We start from the raw sequence: 14,542 nt of genomic DNA, 5'->3' as shown, positions 1-14,542 counted from the left end.
AAAGCCAGACTTCCATGTTTGATTTCCTTTTCCATCATTTCTATCCATTGGAAGCAACAATCTTCAGCTGCCAGGCTCTCTCTACAAATTATAGTCTGTTTGAAAAAGAGCTCAATGTCAATAAAAACCTCACCAAAAGGAAAAAATAAAGTTTACTTTTGGGGCGGACCAACCAGGCCAACCAAAGGACTCTCCTGGTGGGAATAAAGCCTCAGAGACATTTCACTGACTTATGTTTTTAATTGGGATTAAAACAGACACAACTGAGCTGACTAATGAAAGTTCTTGTTTGAAAGTACATCTGGGTGAAACCAGAACCATTTCTGGACCTAAAGTCTAGTTCCTCTACGTCTGCTCAGTCGGACTTTTTCTCTGTCAGTTTCTTCTTGCGTTGCATCGACGGTGCCAGTAGAGGAGTGTCTTCGTCGTCATCAGCAGAACCGGGTCGGTTCTTGATGCAGAGGTAGCAGAAGACGCAGCCGACCGCAAGCGGGAAGCCAATCAGGAAGCAGCCGAGCACCGGGGCGTCCCTGAACACCGGCTAGAGAGACAGGCCGTGAGCAGAGGCTCGGACAGGAAGCAGGAAGTGGGTTGATGATGTCACTTACCATTAGTGTCATTCTGGTCTCGTAAAGGAAGCGTCGGACGCGCTGAGTGAAGCAGTTTCCTCCCAGAGCCTGAGGAGCATGTGAGAAAGAAATCAAGGACTTCCTGCTGCACTGCACCTCCTCAGAGGAACCTACTGCACCACCCAACTGCCACAAACTACATCTCTCCACCAAAATGCCCCAAACCACCCCAACTGGTGGTTTGGGACACACATCAGTTGGGGTGCCACAAACCACCCCAACTGCCCCAGCACATCGCATCTGGGGCACCACCCAAATGCCCCAATCGATCCCAACTACCCTCAACCACTGCAACTGCCACCTCGCCCCACTATACCTCAACACTGCCGTCCAGCACGCCGTCCAGGAAGTCCAGCAACTGCAGCTCAGTCTCTATAGGCGCTGGCGGCAGGAAGTAGCCATCGTTGGACAGGTTGACCACCATCAAGGAAGGGACAAGGGCCTCTCTGGTGACAGCATGAACAGGTGCTGTTAATGAGCTTAACAACTTCAACAGGTGACGTGGCAAACCTCACCCCATGATGAGTCCATCAATGTACCCGCTGTCCTCCATGAAACCAAAGTAGAACTTCCTGAACACACAGACACAGTCAGCAATACGGTTCCTCTTCCTGTGTGCCTTCCACAATAAAAGCTGACCTGCCATAGGTGTCCTTGTGCTCTGTGGCCACCTTCTCCACCAGATGCTTATACCTAAACAAATAACAGGAAACGCATCACAGCAGGACATTTAATTGATACATGGATGTCCGACAATCATGGCTCACCTTAGGTTTTCTTCACACAGGTGTCTCTCCTCCAGCAGAGCCAGTAAGACCAGTTTACCTTCAGGAGAAAGGTGGAACCACATCACCTAAACCTAAAGACTGATTCTAGAGCTCTTAGCTCATTCCCTGTCCCAGCACTCCTGGTTTCAGTCTGCCTCCTCGTTCTGAGGACACTGACTGCCATTTGGTTCACCAGGGACAGACACTGGGCCAAATTCTGCTTACTGTTGGCAGGCTCTTACTTCAGGACCCAGCGGACCCGCTGGAGATGTTCTCTGGTGTAATCCAGTGCCTCCCCCCCAAATAGCTCTTCAAGTCCAAACAAAAATCTTGAAATGGGCACTAAAGTCCACCTGCCCAGGGTGCCATGAGAATCCTGTCACCGGTCCACGGAGGGTTCTTTGTGAAAGGTTCTTCACAATAATCCAAACAAGATTGAGCTAAAGCGAGAATAATCATTTCCAGTTCAGGTCAAGAGACAATAGAGTATCTGCCCCAACCTCAGTTTGGAAATATTTCACAGACAATAAAAGCAAAACCGGAGACATAATTATCCAGAGTAAAACCTGAAGGTTTGGTTCCTAACAACACCAGGAGTTAAACTGGGACTCAGATGTCTAAAATAGATTTAGCTCATAGAAACCTGCAGATCATCTGAAGCATCTGGAAGTCCCAGTGACTTCGCGACCAGGGTTCTGACTCAAGGTCAACATGTGGACTGGATGGACTGGGTGACCAACACAGAATCGGGTTATAAACAGCAACTCTAGAGTTCGTCCTGAGCTGCAGAACCTTCAATCTACCTGTTTGATGATGACATCATCCTGACACAGGTGTGTTGCTGTTACCTGATTCCCCCATAGCATACAGGGTGTAGCCGTCAATCAGAAAGAAGTTGGGGAAGCGTTCTCTTTTGATCCAGGACTTCAGGTCTCCATCCTGTTCCTCTGAAACACAGAAGGTCCACCTGAGTTCTGATCACTAACTCACATCTTAAGGGTTTGGGCATCTAATCTGGCAGCAGTACAAGTTAGAGCCACAGGTTGACCCCCAACATGTCTCACCATCATAAATGAAGTATGTCCCGTCTTTAAAAAGCAGCACAGCTGGTAGAGACGTCAGAGTCACTTCCTGAAACACAGTCAGCCATCAGCCACTGTCCAAACAACCAAACACACCACAGACGGTTTGTTTCCCCTGAGTGGTTTATTAAGGGTTGGTGTGGTACGGGTCAGAGAAATCGGATCGGTGTGGTACGGGTCAGAGAAATCGGGTCAGTGTGGTACGGGTCAGAGAAATCGGGTCGGTGTGGTACAGGTCAGTGAAATCGGGTCGGTGTTGTACAGGTCGGTGTGGTACGGGTCAGTGTGGTACGGGTCGGTGTGGTATGGGTCAGTGTGGTACAGGTCGGTGTGCTATGGGTCAGTGAAATCGGGTTGGTGTGGTACGGGTCAGTAAAATGGGGTCGGTGTGGTACGGGTCAGTGAAATTGGGTCGGTGTGGTACGGGTCAGTGGTACGGGTCGGTGTGGTATGGGTCAGTGTGGTACAGGTCGGTGTGGTATGGGTCAGTGAAATCGGGTTGGTGTGGTACGGGTTGGTGTGGTACGGGTCAGTGAAATTAGGTCGGTGCAGGATGGCTGTAGTTGCTCCAGTACAACGTCTCGTTAGGTGGTTGGGTTTCACTGCCAGCTTCTGCTGGAAACCGTTTCCTCTACACGGCGGTTCATGAAACATTGAATGAACCCGATCCGCTCAGTGGAACCGGGCCGAAGCGTCCTACCTGTGGCAGGATCTCTCTGCTGGCAGAGAAGAAGTAGGTGTGGACGATTAGTTCCTCTGCTGCAGCCGTCAGATTTCCCTGCAAACACACAGCAGGTTGGGTCAGAAACCGGGAATTGACTGGGTTCATTGGTTCTGGAGGACAAACAGGAACCTTCATATTACAGAAGAACCAGATGAGAAGCAGGAAGCTACCGGTTTACACGTCCTGTCTAAGTTGGTTCATCATGCGTTTGTGCACCTTGAGCTCTGATGTTGCTCCCACATAAACGACCAGGACGTCATGGTGGCTGATGGCGTGTTGGAAGAGGCGTGTGCTGCTTAGAGAACGAACCAGCGGCCTGAATGACATCACACAGTGTCATCCTACTCATGTGACATCACTGTGACATCACTGCCTGATACAGTTGTAATTTTTATGCTAATATCTTCACACTTCAAACTCACCCTGAGACCCGGTCAACGAAGTCCATGATTGACTCCTTGGTTCTGGACCCGGGGTAGTTAAACTTGACATTGTTCTTCAGCCTGAAGGAGAAATCAGCGGAGAACAGTCAGGTCCTACTGGGTTCTACTGGGTTCTACTGGGTCCTACTGGGTTCTACTGGGTTCTACTGGGTCCTACTGGGTCCTACTGGGATCTACTGGGTCCTACTGGGATCTGGTAGTCCTGTGGGAAGCAGAACTTCTGCTGCATTTCTGCACCAAAACCAGAGCAAAGCTTGATGCAAAAATTATAATAAACATACACAGTGATGTCACAGTGATGTCACGGTGATGTCATGATGATGCCAAGACTTACATGAGGATGGCGGGATAATTTCGGATCTTGAACTCTTTGGCCAAACCTTTGGGAGAACCAGGCAGAACATCAGCCAGCCAACAGAACCTCCATCCAGTGCATGCTTTTATTTTGAAGGGACAGACCAGTGTTGACTGTAGCATCAGATTTTCCAACACGAACCGGAGAGCCGAGACTCCGAAGTTCGGATCCGATCTGGTGCCATACAGGATCCAGCTGTTTGCAGAAGGAACACCAGGGGGCGTAAAACTGAGGAGACACAGTAGTCAGAGTAATCAGATTACTGTCGTCAGAGTAATCAGATTACTGTCGTCAGTCAGAGTAGAAGTACCTGGATGAGCCAGATCTCTTCTGGATCTGTAGTTTCCATGAAGCTGAATCAGACGATAAGATCAGAGTGATTATTGTCCTGATGGGGGGGGTTAAAGGCTAAAGGTCACCAGGTTCAACCCAGAGGAGGAAAGCGGACCACCATCAGAACCATTAGAACCATCAGAACTGGTTTAGTCAAAATCAGGAAGGGAACAAAAGTTCAGAAGTTTTCACACCACTCAAACTTCTCCACCTCTCTAAACACACCGTCCCCATGGTGACCGTGGTGGTGGCAGCATCATGCTGTGGGAAGATGGTGGAGCTAAACTAAGATGACCAAAGGGATTATGGGATGTTTCCATCAGATTCAAGGGTTACAGTGGCCTAGTCAAAGTCCAGACCTGAACCCACTGGAAACATCATGTGCCGTCTCCATGTCATCATGGAAACGTTTCCCACACAGTTCCGTTTAAACCAGCAGAACCTCCTGGCCCAAACGCCATAAGGGCTTTCAGAACCACCAGAACCCGTCCTAACCTGCCGTCTGGACCTGACACTTCCGGTGAACACTCTAATGTTCCGGACGGTTCTGGTTGCCATCAGAACCTCTGGCTCAGCTGTTCTGACCCGGTCCAGAACTGCACTCCATGTCTGGTTCTGACTTACGTGTCGTCCAGCTCCTCCACAAAGGCTGATCCCAACAGAACCGGTACCAGGAGCAGCAGACCTGGGGACACGGAGGACAGACATGATCAGAACCGGAATCAGCAGCACCAGGCTGTCGGAGTGGCAGAGGTTCTGAGGTTCTGGACCGGTTTCCATGCTTCCCTCAGTTCTGATGACCCGCTTCCAGGTCCGGTGACCCGGTGAACAAATGTTGAATGAGAAGTTGGAACCTTGAAGCATTGACTAAAGATCCAGATCCGGTCCGGTCTGGATCTGGACCACAGCTGAGCTGGTTCTGATGGAAATGGGTTCTGGAGGTAAATAGATGTTCCATTCAGACAAAGGTCTCACTCTGAGTGTTTTCCTGACCACCAATCAGAAGTGACAAAAATGTTTCTTCATTATTTACCGAGTCGTGTTTCTTTATAGTTACTCATTTGTTGCCCTTTGACCTTATACTGCTAGACGAGCAGAACCACCACAGGTTCTGTCTGGATTTGGTTCTGGTTCTGTCAGCCAGGCAGTCCAGAACCAGAACCAGTGAGTTGAGTGGAGCACGTACCTGCGAGCAGAACCGAGCTCCTCTGGGCCGCCATGTCGACTGCAGCAGATGAGCAGCTAATCTGCTGAGGTGGCTAATCCCTCAGATTAACTGGGTCAGAACCTTATTGAGCAGGGAGCAGCAACAGGAACAGTGCAGGCCGGGATGACCAGCAGGGGGCAGCAGAGCCCGGTGTGATGGAAACTAAAAACAGAAATCACATTTCTGCTGTTTCATCTTCATGGCTTCCTGATAATCCACGTTATAATCTCAGATCCTCACAGGGGAGGTTCTGGTCGGTCCTCCTACTGCTGGCCGGGGTCTGTTTCTGTAGTCAGGGTGCTGCAGGACAAACGGACTCCTCTGTTTCTCCTTCTGCTGTTACTTAAACTGTTCCACCTGGTCTGTGTTCTGATTGGCTGATTCCTCTGGTTCTGGTCCAGGTTCTGGTTCTGATCCAGACCCGTTCTGGTCTCGTTTCTGGTCCAGATTCGGTTCTGGTCCTGGTAGAACCTAAAAGATTCAAAGTTATTTTAATAAATTTGTTAAATTTCTTCTTCAGTTCACATTATTACGTCATATATTACGTCGTGGTCTATTTTTTAAACAACATTTATAATAAAGCTCAGAAAATAAATATTTAAAAAAAGAAAAGTTTAATAAAGTTTTGTTTTAAAAAAACTGGATTCCTCGCGCAGTTGGTCTGCGCAACTTCCGGTTTCTCTGAGGACTCGCCAGCTGATCGAACTCGTTCCTCTATAACCGGATCAGAACCGGGACGCTCCAGGACCGGATCGCAGCAGGTAAGTCCACCTGTCGTGTCCATGGTAACAGCAGACCCATATCCGAGCCGAACCGGAACACGGAGCTGCAGGTCCGGCACCGAACCGGGGGTCCAACGGGTCCAACAGGATCCTGGAACGGGTCAGACTGAGATCGGCCTGGTTCTGTTCACCGGGGTCCGGAACCAGAACCGTAACAGGAAAAAAGAAATGACTCGGCTGGGCAGGTTGGGTAGCTAATCAATGCGTGAAAGAAACACGGCAGAGCGTAACCATGGTAACAGGGTCCACCAGAGATCTTCGTCCCGGAGAGATGATCACTCTGTCATAAATCCACCCTGGCGGGAAGCAGCAGGTTTATTCACATTAGGAAATAAAGTCAAAGTTCATTTACTGCTCAGCTGACCGAACAGCTACACAAATCATAAAACAAAACAAAAATTAATAAAATTTTGTAAAAGTAAATACCAAATAATAATATGAATAAAAACCAAACATGCTTAATTTCAGCTGCAGCGATTTCCTTTTATAGAATGTGTATGTCAATAATTCTCAATGAAATCGCTCCTTAAAGGATGAAAACAGAATTTATCTGGTTAATAAAACAACGTTTCACGAACATCACAACGATAAACTGCAGCAGCTGCAGCCTTTATGAGCGGGAGGGTCAGAGGTCACCGGCAGGAACCACAGCGCTCTGCAGGAAGGTAGGGCCAGAGCAGCCAACAGGGGGCGCTGCTGGGCACCTTTAGGATCTGCCATGGAGTCTTCTGGAGTCTGACCCCTGCTGTGACGTCATGCATCCTGTAGATTATGGAGGCTGGACCAGCCAGGTCCTGGTTCTGGTTTTGGTTCTGGTTCTGATGTGCTTTAATTGTCTCCAGATGACTGCAGGCAGCCAATCAGAGAGCAGAGGCGGCAGTGATGTCGTGGGTGGCGCAGCGCTACAGTGACATCAGCCCTGTGACTCTGCAGGTGGTGGGCGGAGCCATGAGCTCCAGCCTTTACTGCCAGCAGGTGGAGGGTCTGTCGCAGGTGGAGTCCTTCCTGGTGGAGCTCTTCCGTTGCAAGGTGTGTCAGTTCACCTGCGGCCTGAAAACGGCCATCGGCAGCCACTTTCTGCTGCGCCATCACCCTCCCGCCCTCACCTGCCTGACCGGACCCGACGGACAACAGGTGAGCCAGGAGGGGGCGGAGCCAGAGTCGCCATACCGGCTGAGTCTGGACGGAGAGTCCAAGCAGAGCGACGAAGACGAGGAATTCCTGCTATACGACATGCTGGGTGGCATGAGCCCGCCCACCTGTGACATCAGCACAGAGGAGGGGCTTCAGGTGGCACACACCTGCGAGGTAACACACACACCTGCGAGGTAACACACACACCTGCGAGGTAACACACACACCTGCGAGGTAACACACACACCTGCGAGGTAACACAGCACTGTTGGACCTCCTTCTTCTGTGGTGCTGCAGGTCAGCACTCTGTTTGAGGAGTCCTCCATGTTCCCCCTGAAGGGGGCGCCGATGGAGCTGTCCTGTCCCACCACGCCTCCCTGCACCCAGGAGCAGACGGACCAGTCCGCCCAGTCCGCCCACCTCATGACCTTGGGACTCTGTCGGATCTCCTCCGTCAAGCCTCCACCCGCCGACGGCCGAGACCAGAGGGCAGGAGAGGCTCCGCCCCCTGGCCGGCTGCCGTGTCCCCTCTGTCCCCTGACGCTCCCGTCCGAACGGCTGCTGGACGTCCACGTTCGGTCACACCAAGCCGCTGGCGGCTTCGGCTGCAGCCGCTGTGGCCGGACAGCCGACAGCTGGGAGGTGCTGGAGCCGCACTTCAGGAGGCGCTGCAGGAGAGGAAGGAGGAGGAAGAGGAGGAGGAGTGGCAGGTCGGGTGGAGGGTCTGCTCAGGTTTCTGACTGGCCTTCAGACAGGTGGAGGGCTGGGCTGACCGCACCACAAGACCCAAAGAGGGCGGAGCTTCCTGACAGGTGAGTCATTTTAACCAACTACACATCAAGAGGTGGAGCTGGCAGTGCGGGTGGAGTGGGAGGAGCTGGTGGAGTGGGTGGAGCTGGCAGTGCGGGTGGAGTGGGAGGAGCTGGTGGAGTGGGTGGAGCTGGCAGTGCGGGTGGAGTGGGAGGAGCTTGTTGAGTGGGCGGAGCTGGCAGTGCGGGTGGAGTGGGAGGAACTTGTTGAGTGGGCGGAGCTGTCAGTGCGGGTGGAGTGGGAGGAGCTGGCAATGCGGGTGGAGTGGGTGGAGCTGGTGGAGTAGGTGGAGCTGGTGGAGTGGGTGGAACTGGTAATGCGGGTGGAGCTGGCGGTGCGGGTGGAGTGGGAGGAGCTTGTTGAGAGGGTGGAGCTGGTATTGCGGGTGGAGCTGTTGGAGTGGGTGGAGATGGTGGAGTGGGTGGAGCTTGTTGAGTGGGTGGAGCTGGCAATGCGGGTGGAGTTGGAGGAGCTTGTTGAGTAGGCGGAGCTGGTGGAGCTGGCAGTGCGGGTGGAGTGGGAGGAGCTTGTTGAGTGGGCGGAGCTGGTGGAGTGGGTGGAGCTGGTGGAGCTGGGCAGCATTAGTTCTTTTTGAATTTTGTCTTGTCTCGAATCTAATCTTGAAAACTTTGAGTTTTGTTTTGGCAGCAGACCGTCTCCTATTGGTCGACCTCTGAATCTCTCCGGGCCAACAGCCAATCAAAAAGCAGGATGTGATCCTGGCAGCTCTGTTCCCAGTCTGACCAGTTTGTCCCAGTCTGGTTCGTCCCAGGTCGTCTCACCAATCAGGAACGAGGAGCAGACGGGCCTCACCTGCTCTCTCTGCCACAGGTAACTACGTTACCCACAATTCACCACTACATCCAGACGGACCGACCAGTCACAGAGCTGAGTTCCTGGCCGCCAGTCCTGAGCACTAAGGTGTTCCCTCTGCAGGAAGTTCTCCTCTAAGCTGACGCTGAGACGTCACCTGGGCGTCCACGGAGCGGAGAAACCGTTTTCCTGTCCTCACTGTCCCTACAGCAGCAGGCTGAAGGCCTCGCTGAGGCAACACCTGAGGACTCACACAGGTAACACACCTGAGACTGACGCAGGTAACCCCCTGGATGGTGACCTTTGGTCAGGTAGCTGTTCCTGTGTTTTGCCCAGGTGAGAAGCCGTTCAGGTGTGCCGAGTGTCCGTACGCCTCCATCGACCGCAGCTCCCTGCTCCGACACAGCAGGACTCACAGCCAGGTGAAGCCGTACCGCTGTCAGCTCTGTGGCTACAGCAGGTAAGGCACCTGTTAGACACGCCCACTTCATACCCATCTGTGTTTTAGTTCCTCCGTCTGAATATTGTACCTGCTAGTTACCATGGTAACCTGACAAGTTTTTCCATCATCAGCATCCAGAAGAAGAGCCTGGACCTCCACGCCCGCCGGCATCACACAGGTGAGGTGTTTCCATGCCAACAATGCGAGTACTCCAGCCCGGACCGCCAGCTGCTGCTGAAACACACGCGGAGACGCCACGCCCCCTCCCTTCTCCCTGCAGTCTGATTGGACCGATACCTCCCCAGGTGCTGCTTGCATGTTTACCTGCAGGAAATATTCTGACTTTTATTTGACATGAAAATAAAGACGTGAAAAATAGTAATTTTATCAAGCTAAGATTTATAACTTCTGAAAACACAAGGAACACTTGGAGCACACCTGGAACCCCTGGAACATACCTGGAACCCCTGGAACATACCTGGGACACCTGGAACATACCTGGAACCCCTGGAACATACCTGGACACCTGGAACATACCTGGGACACCTGGGCGGGTTTGCATCATTGTTCCAGGTGAGCAGGAAGAGGCTGCACTGGGAGGACCTGCAGGTCCACCTGGGCATCAGAGCAGAAGAGTTGAGAAACGGCAGCATTAGCTACAGAGGACCTTGATGACATCATCATGGTCACATGACCCCTGGCAGCACTGCACCAGGTCAACGTGAGCCTCACCTGTCAGCAGCTGGTGCTACGTCTCAGCACACCTGGACTTGGAGACAAAGGTTAGGGTCGCTGTCTTTAAGGACGCGCCCTGTAGGGGGAGCTAGAGCTCCGTTCGCCGCCTGGGTAACACTTTATTTGACAGAGTGCATAAGACTGACATGACTCAGTCATGAACATGAACGAGTCTTTGACTGTTGTCATGAAACGTCATTCGGTAAATAATGACACTGTTCATGCAAAGTTGCTCTAAATTAAAATTAAATTAAATGTGCCAGATTTGCATTAAATTGTCATAACAGTCATAAAGACTGGTTCATGCTCATGGCGGTGTAGCGCCACCTGCTGATCAGAACTGAGCATGTGCAGCAACAGACTCAGGCTGCTGTGTTCACTGACCTGTAGATGTTGTTGGAAATTTGATTTACTAAAATACAAATAAACGATGAAAGATTTGTTTGCATCTGTTGAGTCATTTCTGAAAATTTAATTAAACTCTTTAGTTGCTTTTCCATAACTTTGGAAATGTTCTAAACCAGAAGAATCACTTTGTATTGACACTGTGCTCATATCGGTCCAGAGTGTCCCCCATGTCCCTCTGGGACAAATTGTCCATCAGCTGATTGACCGATTGATCTTCTAATGGGATGCTAATGTCCTCAGGCTAACGTCCTCCTGCTGCTGTCCCGTCACCTAGCAACACTGTCCAAACATCTGTCCAACCTGTCCTCAGTCCAATCCTTTCCTGTGATCCTTCCAGGAATTTCTGCTAATTATAAATAATTATTGATTATTTGTTAATCAGACTTCTGGGTCATCTCCAAGGCTGCAGTGAGATTCATTTTTCTCTTTGCAATTCAGAGAAAATACTTCCATGAATGCGCATCATCTTCTGACCACAAAGCAGTCATGTGGCATCATGTCATAAAAATATGTAAATTATGCAATATTATATCCCACAACGCTACACAGTTCATTGACTATTGATTTGGGTTTTCTGTGTGTTTCTTCAGTTCCTGTGTCGTCTTGTCCACCGTCGTTGATCCCAGCTGTGTCCTGTTCCCCAGTCGGGTCCTCGTCTTGTCTAACTTACGTTCCAGAGTCAGAGCTGCTGCCTCATGATCACCATGAAACGTCAACCTGGGTCCAACTCACCACCAAACACCCCACATCATGACATTCCTGTTTCTTCGTCCTCATCTTATCAACTGCAAGATCGTTTTTGAGAAAAAGTTTGCAATTTTTCACATTTATCTGCATCTGTTTCCAGATCTTTCCTCTTTTTCTTCTGTGACTCTGACTTTTCTTCTTTCCTTTTTCAAACTAAGAGCTTTGAGATGTTAGTCAGGGAGCGTCTGATGCAGGACCGGTTGGACTCAGGTAGGCCTTTATGCAATGTTTCTCCTGGAGGTCAGAGGTCGTCTGTGGGGTCTGGTACCAACAGGACTCAATCAGCTGGAGAAGTTCTTAAATCTGAAGTGAAGCAGGTCCAGATCATCTGGTTACTTCGTTTCAAGACATTTGATCTCATTGTCAGCAGAACTGAAGGTCCTGACGACATTAGTGTCCAAAGTGAAATAATTGGGTTACTTCTGCTCCAGATGTTCATTTACCCTCGGGGCATTATTGGATCGGTCTCTGGTCCGCTCCATTAGCCCCTCATCATCATCAGTCGATCAGCGCGACATAAAAAGCTCAGAGTTCCTCTGAACGTCCTGCAGGACTCCAGGCCGCCGTACAGCCAACAACCGACAAACATCCTCCAGCCTGATTTCCAGCTGACATCCACCAAGCGTTCACACAGATTGTATCTCTGATCCAGCAAACAGAATCCAGACAGACCTGAACAAAGATCCGCCCAGAATCAGGAACCATCGGGGTTCAGGAATCAGCCAGAACCTCTGAGATCCGCAGCAGAGATCCCTTCTGCCTGCAGGATGGCGTCTGTCTGCCCCCCGGCAGGAAACTGCACAGATCACCAAAAGCACCTCGGGATGCTCGTCCACCTCCGGGGACCCGTTTCCACCCACCGCACCCTGCAGCAGCTGCGCTCGTTCCCTACTGTGGACGTTCCTGCGCATGCCCATTACATCATCGGCTGTGTGATCCTGTTGGTGGGAGTGACTGGCATGTTGGGGAACGCTCTGGTCATCTACGTGTTCTGTCGTAGCAAGACCCTGCGGACACCCAGCAACCTGCTGGTGGTCAACCTGGCGGTGGCGGACTTCCTGATGTCGGTGACGCAGTCTCCGGTCTTCTTCGTGGCCAGCCTGCACCGCCGCTGGGTGTTCGGAGAGTTTGCCTGCGAGCTCTATGCCTTCTGCGGCGCTCTGTTCGGCATCGCGTCCATGATGACGCTCACGGCCATCGCTGGGGACCGCTGCCTGGCCATCACGCGGCCGCTGGCGCTGCTGGGCGGAGTGAGCCGCCAGCGGCTCTTCGTGGTGGCCGTAGGGGTGTGGGTGTACTCGCTGGGCTGGAGTCTGCCGCCGTTCTTTGGGTGGAGTGCCTACGTTCCTGAGGGTCTACAGACGTCCTGCAGCTGGGATTACATGAGCTTCACGGTCACGGTGCGCAGCTACACCATCCTGCTCTTCGTCTTCGTCTTCTTCATCCCCCTGGCTGTCATCGGGACCTGCTACCTGGCCATCTTCAGGGCCGTGCGACGGGCGGCTCAGGAAGTGAAGAGGCTGAGCAGTGGAGAGACCACCAAGGCGTATGAGCGGCTGCGCGGCGAGTGGCGGATGGCCAGAGTGGCTCTGGGAGTGATTCTGCTCTTCATCGTGTCCTGGTCGCCGTACTCTGCCGTTGCTTTGACCGCCACCGCTGGCTACGCCCACCTGCTGACCCCCTACATGAACTCAATACCTGCAATCATCGCCAAGGCCTCCGCCATCCACAACCCCATCATCTATGCCGTCACACATCCAAAGTATCGTGCTGCCATTGGTCGACACTTTCCGCTGTTGCGTGCTGTGCTGCGGCTGCAGGAAAAGGATCTGCACTCATCGTTCAGCTCCAGCACCGCCTCGTCTCGCCGCACGACGCTCAGCGGTTCACCCGGGGTCCGGCTGGGCGCCGGGGTGCGAAACAACGGACGCTGGAGGCAGAGCCGGCTGTCCTCAGCTTCTGACAGCGACTCCTGCTGGACGGAAAGCGAAGCTGACTGCTCCAGTGCTGCATCAACAGCCATCAACCACCGTACATCCACCCAGGTGTCAGCTGAGCTGTCTGACCCCGCCCACATGAGCCAGCTGACTGAGTCTGGACCCACAGACAGCGACTCACCTGAAGGGGGCGCTGCCATGGCGGCAAAACCTCTGCTGGCTTCAATATAATGGCACCGCCCAGTGAAGTCATAGCTCCGCCCCCTGTAGCCAGAGTCATAGCTCCGCCCATCTTCAACACCATGTTTCTGGCCTTTTTTTTGTCTTCTTTTATTCAAATTTATTAATAAAGACAACACCTGGTGGCATTTCACAGGTAAAACCAACTGAACAGGGTCTGGTTTTGTTTCAGGAACTACTTCCTGTGTTCAGTCAGAGAAACCTTGGTTTTTAATTCATTACATTAATATAGGTAAGGTCATGTCATTTATACAGCAGATTTTCAGCAACAAGGTAATTTAAAGTGTTTTACATGAATTAGAAGAAATACAAAATAAAAGCAAAGCAAAAGAAAAAAAAAGGTAAAAGTACAGAACGACACATTGGTTCCCTTATGTTTAATAGGAATAAGTATTCCATAATTTATCAACTGGTTGGAGTTTCTCTGGATTCTTGATCAGATAAAACTAAATGTTGATTCTCCATGTTTGATTCTATACGGTAGATCAGGGGGCCCAAAGTGGGTCCTGGAGGCCCGGCATCCTGCATGTTTCAGTCCCTCCCTGGTTTAACACACCTGCATCAAATAACGGCTCATTAGAGGCCTGAGAGGAACACCGACCTGCTGAGGAGGTTGTTTCTACCAGCAGGGAGAGAATAGAACATGCAGGGTGCCGGGCCTCCAGGACCCACTTTGGGGCTCCTCTCACATAAGGTATGCTGGATTTACGGGTATGACAGACAGAACACCTGTCCTCAGGCCTCCTGCCCTGCATGTTTGAGGACAGGTGTTCTATCTGCCACACCTGGATTGAATCAGTGGGTGATTAACAAGCAGTACTTGTTGGCTGCAGAAGAGGTGATGCAATCATTTGGATCAGTTATTCTGGTATATAGGCACATCTACAGATAGAAGTACTTTATTCATCCCAACCGGGAAATTACTGTGCAGTTGCAGCATACACATACACACAG

The 14,542-nt window shown here is 51.4% G+C and overlaps 4 protein-coding genes across 8 annotated transcripts; 2 read left to right on the top strand and 2 right to left on the bottom strand.

Moving 5' to 3' along the window:
- Positions 1-220: 220 nt before the first annotated feature.
- On the bottom strand, positions 221-7,979 carry LOC103129949 (protein disulfide-isomerase TMX3-like). Of its 5 annotated transcripts, XM_016665521.1 has the most exons (17): positions 5,520-6,191; positions 5,104-5,268; positions 4,958-5,018; positions 4,311-4,353; positions 4,105-4,228; positions 3,980-4,025; positions 3,625-3,705; positions 3,419-3,518; positions 3,179-3,256; positions 2,461-2,527; positions 2,245-2,343; positions 1,397-1,454; positions 1,269-1,322; positions 1,145-1,201; positions 946-1,075; positions 609-677; positions 221-541 (listed from the first exon to the last, which is right to left on the bottom strand). In XM_016665521.1, the coding sequence occupies exons 2-17, from the start codon at positions 5,195-5,197 to the stop codon at positions 356-358; spliced, it is 1,347 nt and encodes a 448-aa protein (XP_016521007.1). In that variant the 5' UTR covers positions 5,198-5,268; positions 5,520-6,191; the 3' UTR covers positions 221-355. The 5 variants fall into 5 exon arrangements, with proteins under 5 accessions (XP_016521007.1, XP_016521006.1, XP_016521008.1 ...); XM_016665520.1 differs by lacking the exons at positions 5,104-5,268; positions 5,520-6,191 and adding an exon at positions 7,704-7,979; XM_016665522.1 differs by lacking the exons at positions 5,104-5,268; positions 5,520-6,191 and adding an exon at positions 6,234-7,201.
- Positions 7,980-8,293: 314 nt separating this feature from the next.
- LOC103129957 (uncharacterized serine-rich protein C215.13-like) lies at positions 8,294-8,848 on the bottom strand. Its single transcript, XM_007541215.2, has one exon. It carries the CDS (start codon positions 8,846-8,848, stop codon positions 8,294-8,296), a length of 555 nt encoding a protein of 184 aa, XP_007541277.1.
- A 13-nt stretch (positions 8,849-8,861) lies between these two features.
- LOC103129947 (zinc finger protein 513-like) lies at positions 8,862-10,040 on the top strand (the record flags this gene model as incomplete). The annotated part of the gene is made up of 5 exons (XM_016665513.1): positions 8,862-9,097; positions 9,203-9,336; positions 9,416-9,539; positions 9,653-9,826; positions 9,943-10,040. Coding segments are annotated over 4 exons (648 nt in total), but the record flags the coding sequence as incomplete, so codon positions are not given.
- On the top strand, positions 10,010-13,734 carry opn4.1 (opsin 4.1). Its single transcript, XM_007541197.2, has 3 exons — positions 10,010-10,094; positions 11,255-11,969; positions 12,123-13,734. The coding sequence occupies exon 3, from the start codon at positions 12,179-12,181 to the stop codon at positions 13,577-13,579; it is 1,401 nt and encodes a 466-aa protein (XP_007541259.1). The 5' UTR covers positions 10,010-10,094; positions 11,255-11,969; positions 12,123-12,178; the 3' UTR covers positions 13,580-13,734.
- Positions 13,735-14,542: the final 808 nt, after the last annotated feature.

The sequence above is a fragment of the Poecilia formosa genome, unplaced genomic scaffold (genome assembly GCF_000485575.1).
Source record: "Poecilia formosa unplaced genomic scaffold, Poecilia_formosa-5.1.2 Scaffold593, whole genome shotgun sequence".
NCBI classification, from domain to species: Eukaryota; Metazoa; Chordata; class Actinopteri; order Cyprinodontiformes; family Poeciliidae; genus Poecilia; species Poecilia formosa.
This window is presented reverse-complemented; position numbering and strand designations above follow the sequence as displayed.